Source organism: Filicampus tigris, chromosome 9 (assembly GCF_054856515.1).
Source record: "Filicampus tigris isolate MCC_2025a chromosome 9, RoL_Ftig_1.0, whole genome shotgun sequence".
In the NCBI taxonomy this organism is placed as follows: Eukaryota; Metazoa; Chordata; class Actinopteri; order Syngnathiformes; family Syngnathidae; genus Filicampus; species Filicampus tigris.
Window position 1 is genome coordinate 21175361 of NC_141225.1, and position 16556 is coordinate 21191916.

At 39.2% G+C, this 16556-nt stretch overlaps 1 protein-coding gene across 1 annotated transcript in view; it reads left to right on the forward strand.

Moving 5' to 3' along the window:
• The first annotated feature begins 1475 nt into the window (after window positions 1-1475).
• Window positions 1476-16556, forward strand: part of LOC147142516 (contactin-3-like) — a 39224-nt gene continuing 24143 nt past the window's right edge. Inside the window, exons 1-4 of the mRNA XM_086041062.1 lie at window positions 1476-1861; window positions 8285-8421; window positions 9910-10045; window positions 14822-14997. Of these exons, the coding sequence (XP_085897188.1) occupies window positions 8367-8421; window positions 9910-10045; window positions 14822-14997 (367 nt within the window). The 5' untranslated portion in view covers window positions 1476-1861; window positions 8285-8366. The remainder of the gene's footprint in view (window positions 1862-8284; window positions 8422-9909; window positions 10046-14821; window positions 14998-16556) is intronic.

Sequence of the window (16556 nt, forward strand, 5' to 3'; positions counted from 1 at the left end):
CAGCGACGACAAAGGCCCTCCTCAGTCTGAATTCTGAAACCAGATTGGAGATTTTGACTGCCCAGCCTCCGAAAAGTGTAAAAGAAAAGCAATCATACAGGGTCGAACGAAGTTGTTTCGGGGTAGAACCAGTACGGTGGAAAAGGGGGACAACTTCCCTTTGGAAACATTAAAAGTGGGTACACGTGAATCGACAGAAGATAACTCTAAAACTGTTCAACCATTCACCTTTCATTCTCTGTACCACTCGTGGGTGTGCCCTAGGTTATCCCAGCTGCCTACAGGCGGCAGGCGGGGTACACCCCACACGTAATTTGACCGCAGGTCAAAACAGTAGCCTCCAGTGTGGGTGGCAGCAGTGTTGCCAACTTATAGCGACTTTATCCCTGTATTCAGCATTGTTTCCTTCCCCTCTAGAGTCTTTTTTTTTCAGGACAAAAAAAGCGACATGCGACAAATCTTGTGACTTTTGACATGCCGCCATGCTAAAATTCTGCTTAAAACATTCTGTTTCAAGCATATTGCAGCTAATGGCAGCAGTTTGACCCTTGGACAGATTTCTTTTTTCAGAATTATTGTCGATGTGAGGAATTGCTTTGAAATGTAATCGAATTTGAAGTTGACCATTGCAATGTCATGAATGGATTGTGTTCGATTTCCATTGTATGTGTGAACGTGTTAGTACACAAGAGACTGATTGCGTTTTAATGAGCAGACTTAACTAACGCTCAGTACTTAATACTTAATAGTGTGGAGGGGTGTGCATTTGAAGAACGTCTGTTTTGAGACCCAGCAAGGAGCAGTAAAATGAAGCTTTCAAAGGGTTTCAGTTGCTTGCATCATGAAAACAATTAAACTGAAATTAGGCGACACAATGGGAGTGAATTCAGCTCCTATGTTGTCCCATTCTCACTTTAGAGCAAGTCCTGTTCACCTGTTCTCATTGGAAAAATATTTCCACTTAATTTAAGACCCTTTTATTGTCATCAACGCATTTTAATGTGGCTTTCATTGTATTTGACCTTTGTATTTAAATTGTGCTCAGTAGCCTATACTGAGCATGCAGTGGCACGTTGGGTAGTGGATATGGGAGCAATTAGGGGAGTGTGCCGGCTATAAATAATAATCAAAATAAAAAAGGCCCAAGGTGCAATTACTTACAACTTGGGCATCGGGGCTTTTAGTCTCAGATTCAAATGGATGCCAAGAATCCACAAGTTGGTGTATGTTGGCATAAATGAACACAAGCCATTTGATAATGTTTGTATTTATTTTCCCTAATGAAATAAGACTGATTAAACTAATGCCTTTCTCGTGCCACTTTTGTCTGAGACATTTTTTGAGCAAAGTCCTCAAATTCCAAATCATCAGGCTTGCGCTCAATTGAGTGAGTGTGAGGAGAGGCAGGTGCTGGTGGCGCATTACGGTGCCGCAGCACACACACAGCAGCGCATTTCCACGCGTCACCAGTGGGCGCATGCTCCTGCTCCTCGCACAAAGAGAGCAGACCCCGCTGTGGGATGCGCACATCAAGAATCGCCGCTCAGTGGCACCGCTGTCCTCCTTGCTTGCTGGCCGCATCTCGTGGAGTGGCAATTGAAGGAGAGGATCGAGGAACGCCCCGCGAAACTGCGCCTGTCACCCACCGACTGTGAAATCACGGCGTGGGGGATTTGTGGAAGTGGACGCGCACCTAGAGGGAACACGATAAAGTAAAGAGCGCACGGAGCACGGAATAACATCTTCGGGTTTCCAGACACAAACGCTACTGCGAACAATGTTTTCTGCATTCTAGCGGATACTGGAATTACAATCAAAGCAATTTCATAAAGAGGGAAACAAAAATAGCATCACAAGAGAAGTAAGTATCGATTCGCCGGCATTAATTCGATGTATTAACACGTTTGGTGGGAAAAAAAAAAATCCAAGTTGGCATTAGTGAAATGAAATCACAGGTAATTTAACCTAATGAGATCAACGCAGGGAAATAAATGACTCCTGCGGGCTGAGGCGATGAGGGTATCTTAATGAAACGTTCTTAAATCAGAGGAAGGGACATCGATTCAGAGTGTGCATGTTGATAGTGGCCACTCATGCACGATGCTGATGATTGCGTTTCTAGACAAGTCTCAAATGGTTTGAATGGTCCTGCTGGGATTTAAATGGATGGGGCTCATTTCCTTCATCCAGCACAGATTCCATATGGTGCCACGCTGCTCAGTCACGCAGACAGAGAGCAGCAGGGCCAAAAGAAAGCCTCCAACTTTCTTTGTTTTTAGAAACAGTGACCCCCCCCACACACACATACACACACTTCAGGTATAGCCGATACAGAAAGTGTATCGTTACACTCATACTGTCTACTTTTGTACAACATCTTGCTTTCTTATTGCTAACACATTCCAGTTGCTCCTGAGGCGTTAAACCGCCATTACAAGTCATCTTTACAATTATTTCATCTAGAAATCTAAATATTTACCCATGCTGGTCTGCAAACTTTGCTTTTAACCCAGGAACAGACCTGAGAGAAAAAAAAACATCATCTTCATAGTATCCCATCATTCAGATGGGATTATAATCCTTCTGCTTGACATTCATGTTTATTTATACTTCTTTGCACACAATTTGAGGATATCAAGAAGCAGCTAAATGGGAGGTGAAACATGTCTTTGAAGGCATATAGCAAATTATTCCATAGCCCAGCAAAATCCTGCATGGCACCGCAGGAATGTCTTTTTACAGCACAATTCACTTTCAAAACTATTCGGCAGGATATGAATGGCACACATACATTGCAGCCAGTCAGAGAGGGTGTGAGGACGAGAAAAGTGATGCGGATTCTAAGGGCCCATGACTGGCAGGGGCTCAAGAAAATAGTATTTTCAATTTGCAGCATTTACAGCAAGTGGTGGGGCCCAAAGTGATTTTTTTCCCCCCACGGGGCCTCAAATCCCTGACAGCACCCCTGCAGTTAGTTCTGTCTGAGTTTGTTGTCAACTGAAAAATGATTTGAAAAATTAGACCGAAGATAGCGGGGGGAAAGGTGTTAAAGACATCGCATGTGTTTCTTGTTCGTCTTCCTTGACCGCCAGTCGTGTGTTTGTGGCAGTATCTGAGATGAAGGTCTGGGGATGTGCCTGGCTGATGATGGGGTTGAGAAATGGTTCACTGCTTCTCTGCCTTTTAAGTGCGCTCACTCCCATTCTGGGTGTCAAGCTGCAGCCACGCTCAACACAGGAGGGACTCACTTGGGCCATGCGGCTGTCTTTGAGCGAATCTGTGCATTGTTCACTCAGGTGGCAGATATATACATATATACGATATTGGAAAAACATGCAATATGTTATATGGATGGTGACTGTAGCGATATCGATCTTATTGCGATATTTAACATGTACCTAAAGAAATGACATTTTTATAATTTAATGAAAGACGTACTTTTTTAATGTGACAAAATAAGCAAGCTCAATGTGTTTTGTATGTTAATTGTAATTTCCCCAATGTCCAACCATTTGGTGGCGATGCGCAGTTAAGTTTGCATCTGACTGGTCAAATTCAGATATAAACATAATTCCATAAGAAAAGTGTTGCATGTCTTTGAGATATCCATATGGCATAGGCCATTATCACGATATCAATATTCTTTTATATATTGTGCTTAATACATACCTTATATATATATATATATATATATATATATACACACACACACAGTATATAGTGTATGTGTTCTCCCATTTACCTGAATAAATGTACCTCATTTAATTTCCACACAACCCAGCTAAAATGTGTTGTTGGCTTTCTACATATCTCTGTACTGTGAAATGAAGAAAAACTATCTTTCCAGGACTGATTCATTGCACACCTGTAGTGCTTATCATGTACTCAATAATGTGTCATGTCATTTAAACTTTTAACCAGCAAGCCTATGCTGAAAGTGAACTCAAGAAAATCTACACTAAGAGTGTGCATTTAGCCAGTTTAATATTTGAGCTTCTAAAATCGCGGTGGAAGTAGGGGGCACTTCAATGAAATCATTTTATATTTGAGATGCACAACAGTCGTAGATATCAGAACTCGCCAGGCCAATGAGCACCAGCACGGCACAATCGATATCCAACAATTACTTCTTGGCTTTTCTTTTCATCAAGCTTTCTGCTGAAGCCTAAGTCGTGAAACATAGACATTAAACCCTGCCTTTATTTGTTAATCACTTCAGTTATTTTTCTGTCCTCCCCGGATTATGTGAAATGGGCTGCTGCGCAGGTCTTCAGTCTGAGTAAATTAGGAGGCATCAGTGCACGACTGACTGTGAATCTTCATTCATAGGCAAAGCTGCTGTGCGGTGCATCCCTTGTTGGTGGATGCTTGTCTTCCAGGTTATTTTACAGAATGATTTAATAGAGATGGCTGCATCCTTTCAATGACATCAAGTCATTGAAAAATGAGTAATTCGATAATGTGGTGAATGTATTTTTGTGATTTGCAGGTATATGGTCCAAATTCTTGGATAATTCAACACTGCATTAACTTGCATGCAATCTGAATGCAGTTCTGTTTGCCCACATCATCGAAACACTATCCTTTTCCAGCACCTTTATTAGATTCCTTTGCAACAATGATCGGGCAGTGACCAACAACAACAGCCTCACTAATCAAAAAATGATTTAATTTACTATGAGATGCATTTCAGACCATGACTCCAATGAAGTCTGCAAAGGTGAATGTGCAACATCCCATTAGATTCTGCACAGCAATTTTGTGCTCCTCAGTATATTGGAAAGCAAAGATAAAAAAAAAAAAGAAAAAAAGCTACTAATATCCCCAACCCATGATTAACGTGTCAAAAACCAAATTAATTTAGAGAAATATAATTTGTATTGATTATGTATCCAATGTATTCTTTATGAGCGCACAATTTTGGAAGTCACTTTATAGAGTTTTTAATACTTAGCGCAATACAATGCTTAGTAATGGAATCTCTTTAACAATTAAATCTTTTTTAATGCTGAAATAAAAAAAATGGCAAAGTTCATCAAGCGTGTTTTTAATAAATTATAATCAAATCAGTCCAGTCAAATTCTATTTGCTGACTTGCATCCCTGAACTTAAAAAAAATAAAAATAGCCTGATTATTTACAGACTTATATACCAGAAAAAATATATATTTTCAGTTTGACATTTTTCATTCCTGTTCAAAATGGTAAAATGTTGATATTGAAATTCAAAGAGCCCTCATTAAAGTGCGTCATGACACCGGTCAGTCTCTTTATAAAAAGTGATCTAACACATTTTCTCAGCACCGTATTTTGCTTTCAAGTGAGGCGCTTCACAAATGTGTCAAATCAGCAGAGACACTGTGCCACTGAAAACAACAAAACATGGAACTTGCAGCCAAAGTTATTCTGGGAGCTTTTCCTCACTGGAACCGGAGGCTTTGTGAACTGATGGGTTAGGAAAACTAGCGGTGGAGCCCATAGAAAGCGGATGGCAGTACTTAATACCGAGCCACTGAGAAATCCAGCATTTTTTTCTGTCTGGTAGAATCCAGAACCGTGTAATTCAATGTGATGGGTTTTCAGAGTGGCAAAACTTCGAAATACAGCAAATCCGCTCTTGCTGTGACTGCATTTACGTCGCACTATAGGAACAGACTCCAGTAGTTTAGTTCCAACAGCAAATTATGATGGAACTTTTAATATACTCTGACGGTACAGTATGTGCCTGCTCAGCAGTCCAATCTTTCCTCCTCGTTCTGTTTTTCATGACGTCAGCCTTCTCATGTCAAGCCTCAGCCACAATCACATCACAATTTACAATTTGTTAAATAGGAGACTGATGGTATTTTGTGTCTATTTGAGGAGTTCCAAAAATAGCCTCGGGTTAATCACCACAACCGGGTTATGTTGTAAGGATGAGGGGTTGGGTTGGTTTCTTAATCCTGAGAGGCATATCGGTTCCCACTTACTGTGATGTAGGTCAGAGCTTGAGCAAAGCCCCTTCTGTGCTACAGATACCACAATTACAGTCGTCAAGGTCCCATGCACATACACAGCAGAAAACTTTTAAAGACTGTTTAGGTCGTTGATTGGTGGGTGGCATCTAGTTGATCTGATCTCTTAGGTAGATAGACTGTAAGTCTAAAAGAAAAAGTCATTTCACCCAATTGTGGAATTATTTTGGAACCTGTATGCCTTTATTCCGTTTTCGTCCTCAGGCAATACTATTATTGCTTTGCACTGGCATCTTGGCGAGAAGGAACTCTTGAAGTGACTTGAGTAGCTTCATTCACACAAACGTAGTCCTTTGCAAGATTTCACCAATTTTTACTATTCTTGGTACGGCGTTGGCGTGAAGAGTTCACAGTTGAGTTAAAAACAAATGTGTCATGTCCTAACCATATTTGGGGAATCTTCTGTCTGGGTATGACACAAGTGTAGATCTTCTTATAGATGTCTTGCAGAGCATTTCAGTAAATTGATGTAAATTAGTGAAGAAGCTGAAATGTGATTACTTCATTGAGATAAATAATGTTTTAGATGAAATATTGCTTTTGAATATTGATTTTGATACACAGTATCACTGGTGACAGGTGGTATTGCAAATGCCTTTCTTGGCTCAGTAACTGTAATAATATAAAAAAATATATCATGAGTAACGCGTACATCTTGCATGTATTTTGGTCCAAGACCATTTAGAGCTTTATAGACCAACAGCAAGATTGTTATTGTTTGTGAAGATCTGTTTTTCATTCACAAGAAGCCAGTGTAGTGATTTGAGGACAGGTGCGATGTGGTCCAGTTTCCTGGTGTTTGTAAGGAATCTATGAATAATATGAGTATGTGAATACCATTCTCTTTTGCATATTTGGAACATAAAATGGAGAGAAAACTAACATTTTATTGAGCGGTACTGTGTACCCTCCACAACTCCAACCAGCCCGCGCAGATGCTGACCCTGGAACCAGAGTTTCATTTGGCTGTGTTGGTGCCATGAATGTGCTCCAAGGCTGCCCCGCCTCCACTATTTCACAATGGAAAGCCTTAACAGAACGTAACAAATCGACCGGCATTCGTGGTAAACTGTGGGCCGAATCATTGCATGCCTTTGAGTCTCCGCACCTCAGTCGCCACAAAAATCCCCCCTCCCCAACGGGTTGTCACAGATACCGTGGTAGACTGTCAGTAAACTTAGCATGGCATCAGTTCATCTCAGCTCTTTGTCATTTCTATTTTTATGCATTTGTATTCACTTATCCACAGTGACATATTTTTGACCATGTTTATCCTCTTTAAATGTGTAACCTATTTTGTTTTAGATGGAAGTAGATTAGACTTTGGCCAAGCAAGATGGCCAAACTCATTTCTTTAGGTACAGGCCAGTGTGCAGTCCCTTACAAAGAGGGGAAATAGAAAGAATACAAAATAACCATTTTAAGACGAGTTTGTATTCTTGTCTTTTCTTATTCGTAACCCAAATGAAGCTTCATGAAGCACGTGTGATATTTTTTTACTCCTGTAGCTAATGCTCTTGGTTTGAAGATAAAGGCTAGTGCAATGGAAATGTATTCAGTTTTCACCTTCTTTAAATGAAGAGTGTCATCATAAGAAATTATTATGAATTAGTCCATCACTGCTTAGAGTCGTGGAAGCCATTCATTTTTTCTGAATGAACAGATGTGAGTCGTCTGTAATTGATTTTAAGGCCCTTTTATGTTAACAAATGTTTATTTTCAGAATGTTGACAATCTTTACAGTTTCCTGTTCCATGTTTATTACTCTTGGCATTATATGTTCATAGGAAATAGAATGTATGTGGACATAAATGGAAATTGGTTGAACTGACTTGAACACCAAACTCTTTGTTCAAGTGTGAAGTGGCGTTTTGCAGAGTGCTGGTATACACAGTCTGCCAGCTCCTATTAATAGTCAAATAGGGAGAAGCGTAAGTATCTTTTGAGGTCATTCTATTCCCTTCCTCACTTCTCTTTTCAGCCGGAGATATGAGCTTGTTAGGCAGGATGAGAAACAAGCATATAGAAGAAAACACACCCATTTAGCAGCTGTTTCTTCTTCACTGCCACCTGAAAATTGCACTGACGGGTTGCACCCCAGATATATTCAGCTACTTTCTCCAATGTTGCGTCTGGCTTCCTATAGACTCGCTTCCCATATTTTGACTCCAAAATAATGTTTTACAGTATTATAATCACATTTTTTGTATGCTTGCTATAGTTCTATCAAAATGTCATATTTTAATCACATCTCTAATTGCTTCCCTTCAGATTAAAACTCTTGTATTCACAAGGAGAGGATTCAATTCACAAGTAATTGGATGAGAGTCCCATTAGCCCTCTGCAACTAAAGATGGTGTTACCATGGAAACAAATTGTTCTCCTATCAATCACAGGATGCCTTGCAGGTAAGAAATTTGTGCCAAAACAAAACATCGGTGCTGAGAGACATTGCCCTTGTTGCCGTAGTTTTTCATACCTCAAAACATGTGATGCTTTTCATTGCATATTTTTGGTTCATTATTGTACGTGCTGCGTAACTCTGAGTTAGATTTTCCAATTAAAAGTCTTACTTTAAAATGTAGAAATGGAAAATAAAGCTCTTAGTAAGGTAGAAACCCAATTAGTGTATCTGTAAACAATCCCAAGACATCTCCAATGAGACTACGCTGATAGAAATACAGTAGGATGTCCTTCACTTTTCCCAGAGGACTGTCCTAGAAAACATAAGCACCAAACTGTCAGGGCCAACTGGGAGTCCAATCACCATTCCTGTTCATGGGCTGTCCAGATCATTATCGGGAGCCATGCAATGAATCTAGTTGGTCATTTAAGCTCTATTCAACACGGGTTCTCTCGCTGCCCTTGTGGCCGCTTGGGACTAGAGAGACAAGCACAAAATAACAAGCTTTGTTCAAATGACTTGGAAAGTCCATTTTATTCACATTGTCTTGGGAGGTGATGTGACTGAATACTTCAGAACCCGTGAAAATCACAACAGATGATGATGCTCATTATGTTAAAAATATCACAAACTTTCACTTTGCTTGGCTTTGTATGCACGTTCTTTGTCAGCGCTTTTATACTCCTCCAGAGGCGATCTATCACTTGGAATGGAATGGAATATTTGCTATTCATCCAATACAACTGGTTAAAGCATGTGTAAAACTACAAGCCACATGCGGCAGTGTGTAAGGAGTCGGGCACCAATTAGTTATACTCTGGCCGCCTGTTGGCTCTGCCTTCATTTGACACCAGATTTTGTTCCACTTGCCTACCTTTGAAGCTCTGAAAGATGTGTTCACCCATACAGCCCTTAGTTATGTGCTTGCCGAGTCTGACATAGATTATCTAACACTGCTTTACTTATCAACTGCATTGCTTACAAAGAATTATTTATTATGGAAACCTTCCTCTTCAGCAGTCCTCACCCTTCGCCTTTGCTATTGTATTATTGTGATTATTCATGGGGTTCCTGTATGCTATACAAATGTATACAACACTGGTTAAATTCTACCTAGTGTCGTATTTTCACAGCAACGCACAGTATATGACTTATTGCCAACATTTGTAATCATTTGCATTTTGGTTTTGAAGCAGGGTGATACTGTGGAGGCAAATATGTCTGCATATGCAGTTAAAGCCCAAGATAAGCGGGATGCATTTTCCTCGCTGCAAGATAAGCAAATAATATACACAGCGCACCATGGGAATAGTCCTTGTGCATTTCTCCTTAGAAAAAAAAAACGCAACCAGGTTCAAAGAAGCAATAGTAAAAATAAAAAAGGGCAGAAACGAAAAGCAAACATAAAAAGTAGATGCAGTGCCAGTCACTATCATGTAGGGTTGGTCCTCTCAATCTTTGTGGGTTTCACAATTTTTGGCTTTGTCTGCAGTTTTTACAGATGATGTCATATTTCAAGGGCCGAGATTGAGGACGGAGCCAGTTGACCTCATTTTGCCAATCAACTCGCCCAACCAGCAGGCCACCATTATGTGTGATGCAGAGGGGAGCCCTACTCCACAGTACAGGTAAATTACCTCATCAAATTTACATCCCCCACAAAGCCCAATCTTCTCGGTTTTCCACAATTGCACACATACAATTCTTCTTTGTTTCTTTTTTTTTTTTTTTTTAAACATTATTACTATTACAATGAGGCTTCAGATGCAGACAAAATAGCCTTTGAGGTCATCTGGCCCAAATTAAAGTTTGACGCATTTTCAGTGATGCGAGGGACTCCCACACTGAAAAAAAATGGTGTGTTGAATTTACTCCATTTTATTTCATTAGGTGGTTGCACAAAATAAAATTGTCTGAATCCAGATACATTTTTTAAGTTGATGCATAGTCTACTTAAAAAAAATATCTGGATCCGGATGATTATATTTCATGCAACTTGATGTCATAAAATAGAGTGAATCCAACTAAAACTTTTCACTGATGAATTTACCAGAAACGTTGAAACTCATTGAAATTAACTTCATGAATAATGTGGTTGCGGCAATTGCGTAATCAACATGAACTGCTTATGATATATGTTTAAGAGAAAATGTTTAATTTGTCTGCTTTGCAGCACATGTTCATGCCCGTACTATCTTTCAAGCTTTTCCCTGCATAGGGATTCTGCCTAAAAAGACATCTGGTGGTGATGTTGTGGTAGATTGTGTTTCGGTGCTTGGTCAGCACCATGTAGATAGCTAGCAGGAGAGTGGGTGCAGTAACCTTGTGAGTGACATTTCTTTAAACACAAACATATCGGAGGAATGTTCTGCTGAAAGAAAAAAATGGGGAGCAGCTACAAAGATGCGACCATAGCATTTTTAGGAAAATGTAGGTACATGCCACGTCTCAAAGGATTGTGGTATTTGCTTCTCTTATTCAGTTTCTTATGTTGTGGGGGATCCTTATGGTTTTAAAACTGTCCCTGGGATTGGTAATGTGTGACATTATTGTTCATACTGAAATGAATAAACTGTTATAGACATTGAAATAATTTGTTCTTTTATCTCAGACTGTTTTTTCAGTTGTCATGCTGTTGTTCTTGTTATTATTATTATTATTGTTATTATTATTATTATTATTATGGGACGTCAGCATCTCTCAGCAGAGCAGACCTCACAAAACTTTATGCTTCATTCTTTTTTCAGTAGTCACTTTTGGTGAGTTAATTCGCGATGGTGAGAAATGTAACGGTTGTCTGTCTCTCAATGAGCCCTGTGATTGATTGAAGACAAGTCTTGGACTCTGTTCGCCTTTTGCCCAAAGTCAGCTGGGTCAGACCCCAGCTTCAAGCAACCTCGATAAGCGATTGTAGAAAATGGATAGACAGAGCATTTTCTGTTAATGGAGGGATTTGCTGCAAAAAGGCCAAACCAATACCCACATGTCGACATATTCGCTGAACCTTAGAGTATCAATATAATAAGAAGCTAGTGCTCGTTACATTGTTAGCTAACACTGAAAAACTACTGCTCTGCTTAGCTTTGGCTATAGTGCTTCAGCAGCCACTTCAAAATGCTTCTTTTCAGCTAACCAAGTTGAAGCACGGTGGGGGGAAAGGGGTTATTATGTTAATAAGTGGTTTATAACAGTGTGGTGGAAGTGCAGAGTAGCTCACTCACAGACACATTTTCAGAAATAGGCAGTTAAATAAACATTTAATTGCTTGCTAAATTTCACGCTTGATGGCAAGGCAGACACTCCAGAGTTATAGTGTCACTTTTTGTATACAAGACGTTGAAAATTTTCTTTATATGCAGCCTTTAAGGTACAAAATCACAACGGTGTTTTGAATGATTAGTCAACACTGTCCTTTAAAAATTTATGTCAGATCAGAACGCAAAGCTATTAAGGTTTCAATAACTAGCGGAACAGTGAGTGTAATTGCTCTAGTAAATACAGCATTAATTTATCGATAGCCTATTACCAAATGTGACAATGTAGCTACAAATACTCTCTAATTGGATGTGGGATATCTTTTTGACATTACTGTATATTTAGTTGAAAGATGTTGAGTTAAGGTTTGCAAGAATTAGCACTCCATCACTATCCAAACTCGATACTGCGAGTGTATGGAGGAGCCCTGACAGAGTCGCTTTTGATAAATAGTCCAGTGGAGCATCGCAGCGCAGTCCAGAGCTGCGAGCTGGGCTTTATGAATACACCTGTCACTGTGTTTACTATGAATCTGCTGTAACACAAGATCAAGGACACAGCAGTGATTGGAAAAAAAAAAAAAAAGGGAGGTGGGGTGGTGAAAAAAAAAAAAAACACTGGATGGTCTCCTATCATGGAATGTGACTTCAAGCAGATTTATGGCTTTGGCTGTGTTCATGGCTCTGCACCAGGCATAATTACAAGTGAGGGTGTGTAAAGATGAAGATGTTTGTTCTGAATTCAGTCACAGCACTTGGGCAGAAAACACAGCCACTAGAATTATATAATCTGTGCTCCTTTGAGACGAGAGCCTGCATTTATCTGCACAAAATGAGTTCATGTTTGGTGATTTGCCTACATTCGTGTACATGCATATCCATACATGCGATGTATACAGTTACCCTCCAATGCTCCTTTGCAGATATGCACACCAATAAAAGGAAGTAGCTAAAAGCATTGGTTGCTATCAAATCACTGTCGCATCATTCAGTCTGCTGAGATTAATGAAAGACAGATGTTCCCAAGAAACTTTTTGTCATCCTAAGTGTAAATGAACTTGTTTTGTTCCCGTTCACCTTATTATGCTGGAATGGACTCGATGGCCAACTTTCACGATAGTTTGATTTGCAGTTAACCTGGTCCCACCTGTGTTTAATAACGCTGCATTAGAAATATGTGATCGTTCTCAAACCCGCATCGACAGGAATATAGTGTATACGTTATTAATTTTCAGGAACATATACTGACCTAGATTTATCTCAAAACATGTTACCTATGTTTCATTGAGCTGATAATCTCTTAAATATCATTTTGAATTCACAATCTTTGTGTAGATGTGTGCGTCTAGTTTATGGCATGTGCGGTCTCTGTGGATGTCTGGCCTAAAGGAAAGCCAGATTAGATGGTACAGTCAGCTACAGTACAGTCCCCGGTGTTTGATGAGACTTCATGCAAAATGTATGTGAAAACCCAAGGTTATGGCGAGGTCACTTAGGAGCCTCAGATCTGGCCGTGCCTAGAGCACAGCTCAAAGAAAATAGGACCGTTGGATTTATAGTAAGCTCCCCTCGGACTGAAACTGCATAGCGATAGATACCGATAGATACAATGCAGTATGTTTGAGTTCAGGCCTTACCTGCTGTTATGAATGCACTTTACACTACTTAATACAAGACAATACAATACATCTTTATCTATATTGCGGATTTCATAACAGCTACAGATGTAAAAAAGCACTTTACATTTAACAAAAATAGCAATAATACAACAATAAAGACCGTGAAAACTTACGAATCGAAGATTTTACAAAAGTGATATTCGGGAGAAAGTCCACTTCATTGTTAGCCCTGATTTGCTGTTCGGTTTATTTGACATTTTATGGATATGAAGCATCAACCAGGCATCGACTATGCTGCCAAGAATAAAGATTAAATAAGAATAAAGATGTTCCTCATATTCTTACTCTCATATTCAAAGACATACAATAATACAAATAATATAGTGACATGCTTTTTTTTTTTGAGACATTTTACCGCTCAAAAATGTGCATGTAGGCGTTTGAATGATATTAGGCATCCAATTAGCCAGCCAGTAGCACCTTTGTCTTTATTATTAACACATGTGCATGGCAAAATCATGCTTCTCTCATTGCAATTTAAAAAGGTCACTCGCACTGTCTGATCACCTGCAATGTTTCCTAGCGAAAAAAAAAATGGCAGATAACTCCTAACAAATATAAACGCTACCTCCATTTGTTAATTCGTGGTAATTACAAAAACAATACTGGTAAACAATATGCAATAGTCTTCAACTGTGCATGTAATGAAAATCAAGCTAAAATAAAAATATTTTAAATGAGAGACCATTCTCAAGATGTACATCAGTGTATATGTTTATTAGGGACAGATTTTCTTTCTTATTTTTAGATACAGAAATGAATAGATAATTCCAATACAGTCTGACGGTCTTGAATAAGGTGCATGATGATTAGTGTGCAAAATGTTGACAGTACAGAGTTGAGGGAATGTAATGTGGTGTTTAACCCCATGGTGGAATTAAACGTTTTATGTAATGGCCTGTGCAGTGGAAAGTTTGCTTTGAAAGATTAAATTGAAACAAGCAATCAGAATTTATTAAAAACAATAATTCCACCGGTTTTTACTTTTGGACACCCACCACCTGAAGCTCCCAGTTCTTATAAAAAAATAAATTAAATAAAAAGTAATTCAACTCAATTATCAGTTCAAGATGGATCATGGACTGGCATTTATATGAACAAGAAAGTCAGAAATGCACAACCTTGGATTGAACCAAAATTTAGATTCATAGATTGACAGTTTTCCTTTCAGACACATAATATACGTGTTTAAAATATTTTAAACTTCCACGGCTAGCTAACCAGCCTACTAATTGGTGCAAGAATATTACTTATTTGATTGAAGTAAAAAAAAAAAAAGGAAGAGTCACAAACATCATTCAGACAAAAGTTATGAGACTGGAAACCGTAAATCATAAACTTCAAACTACTCTACGTTTTACCCCAACTTGTCTATTCGCTGTGGGCAGAGCAAGATATTGATCTTTGTGATAAATACTGAGTGCGCATCTCCTGGGGGCTCAGCTACTGATTGTGTTTGCGTTTTTTTCAGATGGTCACTAAACGGAACACTCATTGATCTTGAGAATGACTACCGGCGTCACATGTCTGGGGGCAGCCTGATCATTAGCAACCTGGACAAGGACCAAGACTCCGGGATATACCAGTGTCAAGCCTTCAACACGAGGGGGTCCATCCTGAGCCGTAAGGCCAGCATCCAATTTGCATGTGAGTATCAAAATCTTTGGCAAGACTCTCGACACACTTCATCTGGGATATCTCTTGTAGGTCCACCTCACGTTCACGTAATGTGCTTGTGGTCGAAATCTTCTTTAATTTACTATTCAGATTGCACTCCAAATAGATTTTACCGGGCCTGATGGTAATGAAATGCCAGATGCAACAAACATTGTGGGAAAAGCAGCTTCTGAACTCCATTGATTCTAATTAGTGCTACCGGCTCTGACAGCATCAATGCTCAATCTAAACTGACACATAGTTTGCCAAGTAATCTGGAAGGCACTGTGATCCGTACTTTAAAGGAGACCAGCTCGAGTAATGTTTAAATTGTAAGTAATGCATTTGTTGACTACGTAAATAGCAGTCACATCTTTCTGTGCATTGTAGAGGGCACATCTTAGAAATTAGATGAGTTATTTGCTACACTGCCAAACATTCAAGATGGTCAGAAAGTGAGGCCATAAAGTGGAGTCCTCACTTCCTGATGGTCACTGCAAAGGAAGCTCTCTCCTCTTGATCAAGATCTCTGACTATTGATTATGTCCCAGGGATGAAGACCCTTTAACTTCCTCTCACAAGCCGGCCTGCCATTATCCACGTCGACCTGTAATGAATCACGCATGCGGCTGCTGGGTCAAGAGGAATGCTGCTTGACATTTATTGTCTGCCAAATGTACAGTAAGGAAGGTCGCAGAGATCAGCATGGCTGATGCACTTTCTCTGTATAATGAGGACAATGTTCCAAAGTAGAAATGCGGTGCCTCCTTTCTACCTGGTGTCCCTTTGAAGCCATTTTCGAGAGCCAAATTCCCCAAAGAAATTTGCATATCAGCATCTCTTAGATCTTTATGATAAATTTGGTTGAACCTTTTCATTTACAAGCACTTTGCACCTCATTTGAAATAAAATGTGGTGTGTAAGTTTAAATCATCAAGTGTTTATATTCTTTGGATGCGCAGGTTATCTTACATCTGTCTGTAGTTTTAAAAAGTATAAAAAATATTGCAAATTTGAAGTTAAAGATAAGTCTACAGCAAGAGGATTCAGTTTTTTGTCATTTGTTTGTATGCCATCCAATGTTCTGCCTTGTTTATGCTCACATAATTTAAATGCTGAGTCACAATTTTTTCAATTCTTATTTTTTATTTTTATTTCTTTTTTAATTTCCGGGCCCTTGCCTTTTAAGGCAAAGAGATTCTTCAATGAATCACTGCAACTACAGTGAGGTTAGCCTCAAGCATATACAGTGTGTGATCAGTTCACTCAAGTGAAGGCAGATATTTTTCTGCTCCGAAGCCCCAGAAAAGGTTTTGCCTGTAATGCAACATCTCTACCTGGTGTGGCATTTTGTTTGACAGGGTTATGGTTAATGATATTAGCATTCGAAAAAGAGATTTTGAAAATAACCCTCACCCTAATTATTACAACTCAATTTTTAGCAATTTTCAATAGCAATAGGGAAAACTGATATATATAAATATATATATTATTCATTAGCTAAGGCCCTTAAAGCTAAAATGCCCCTGAAAATGTAACTCGAACAAAAT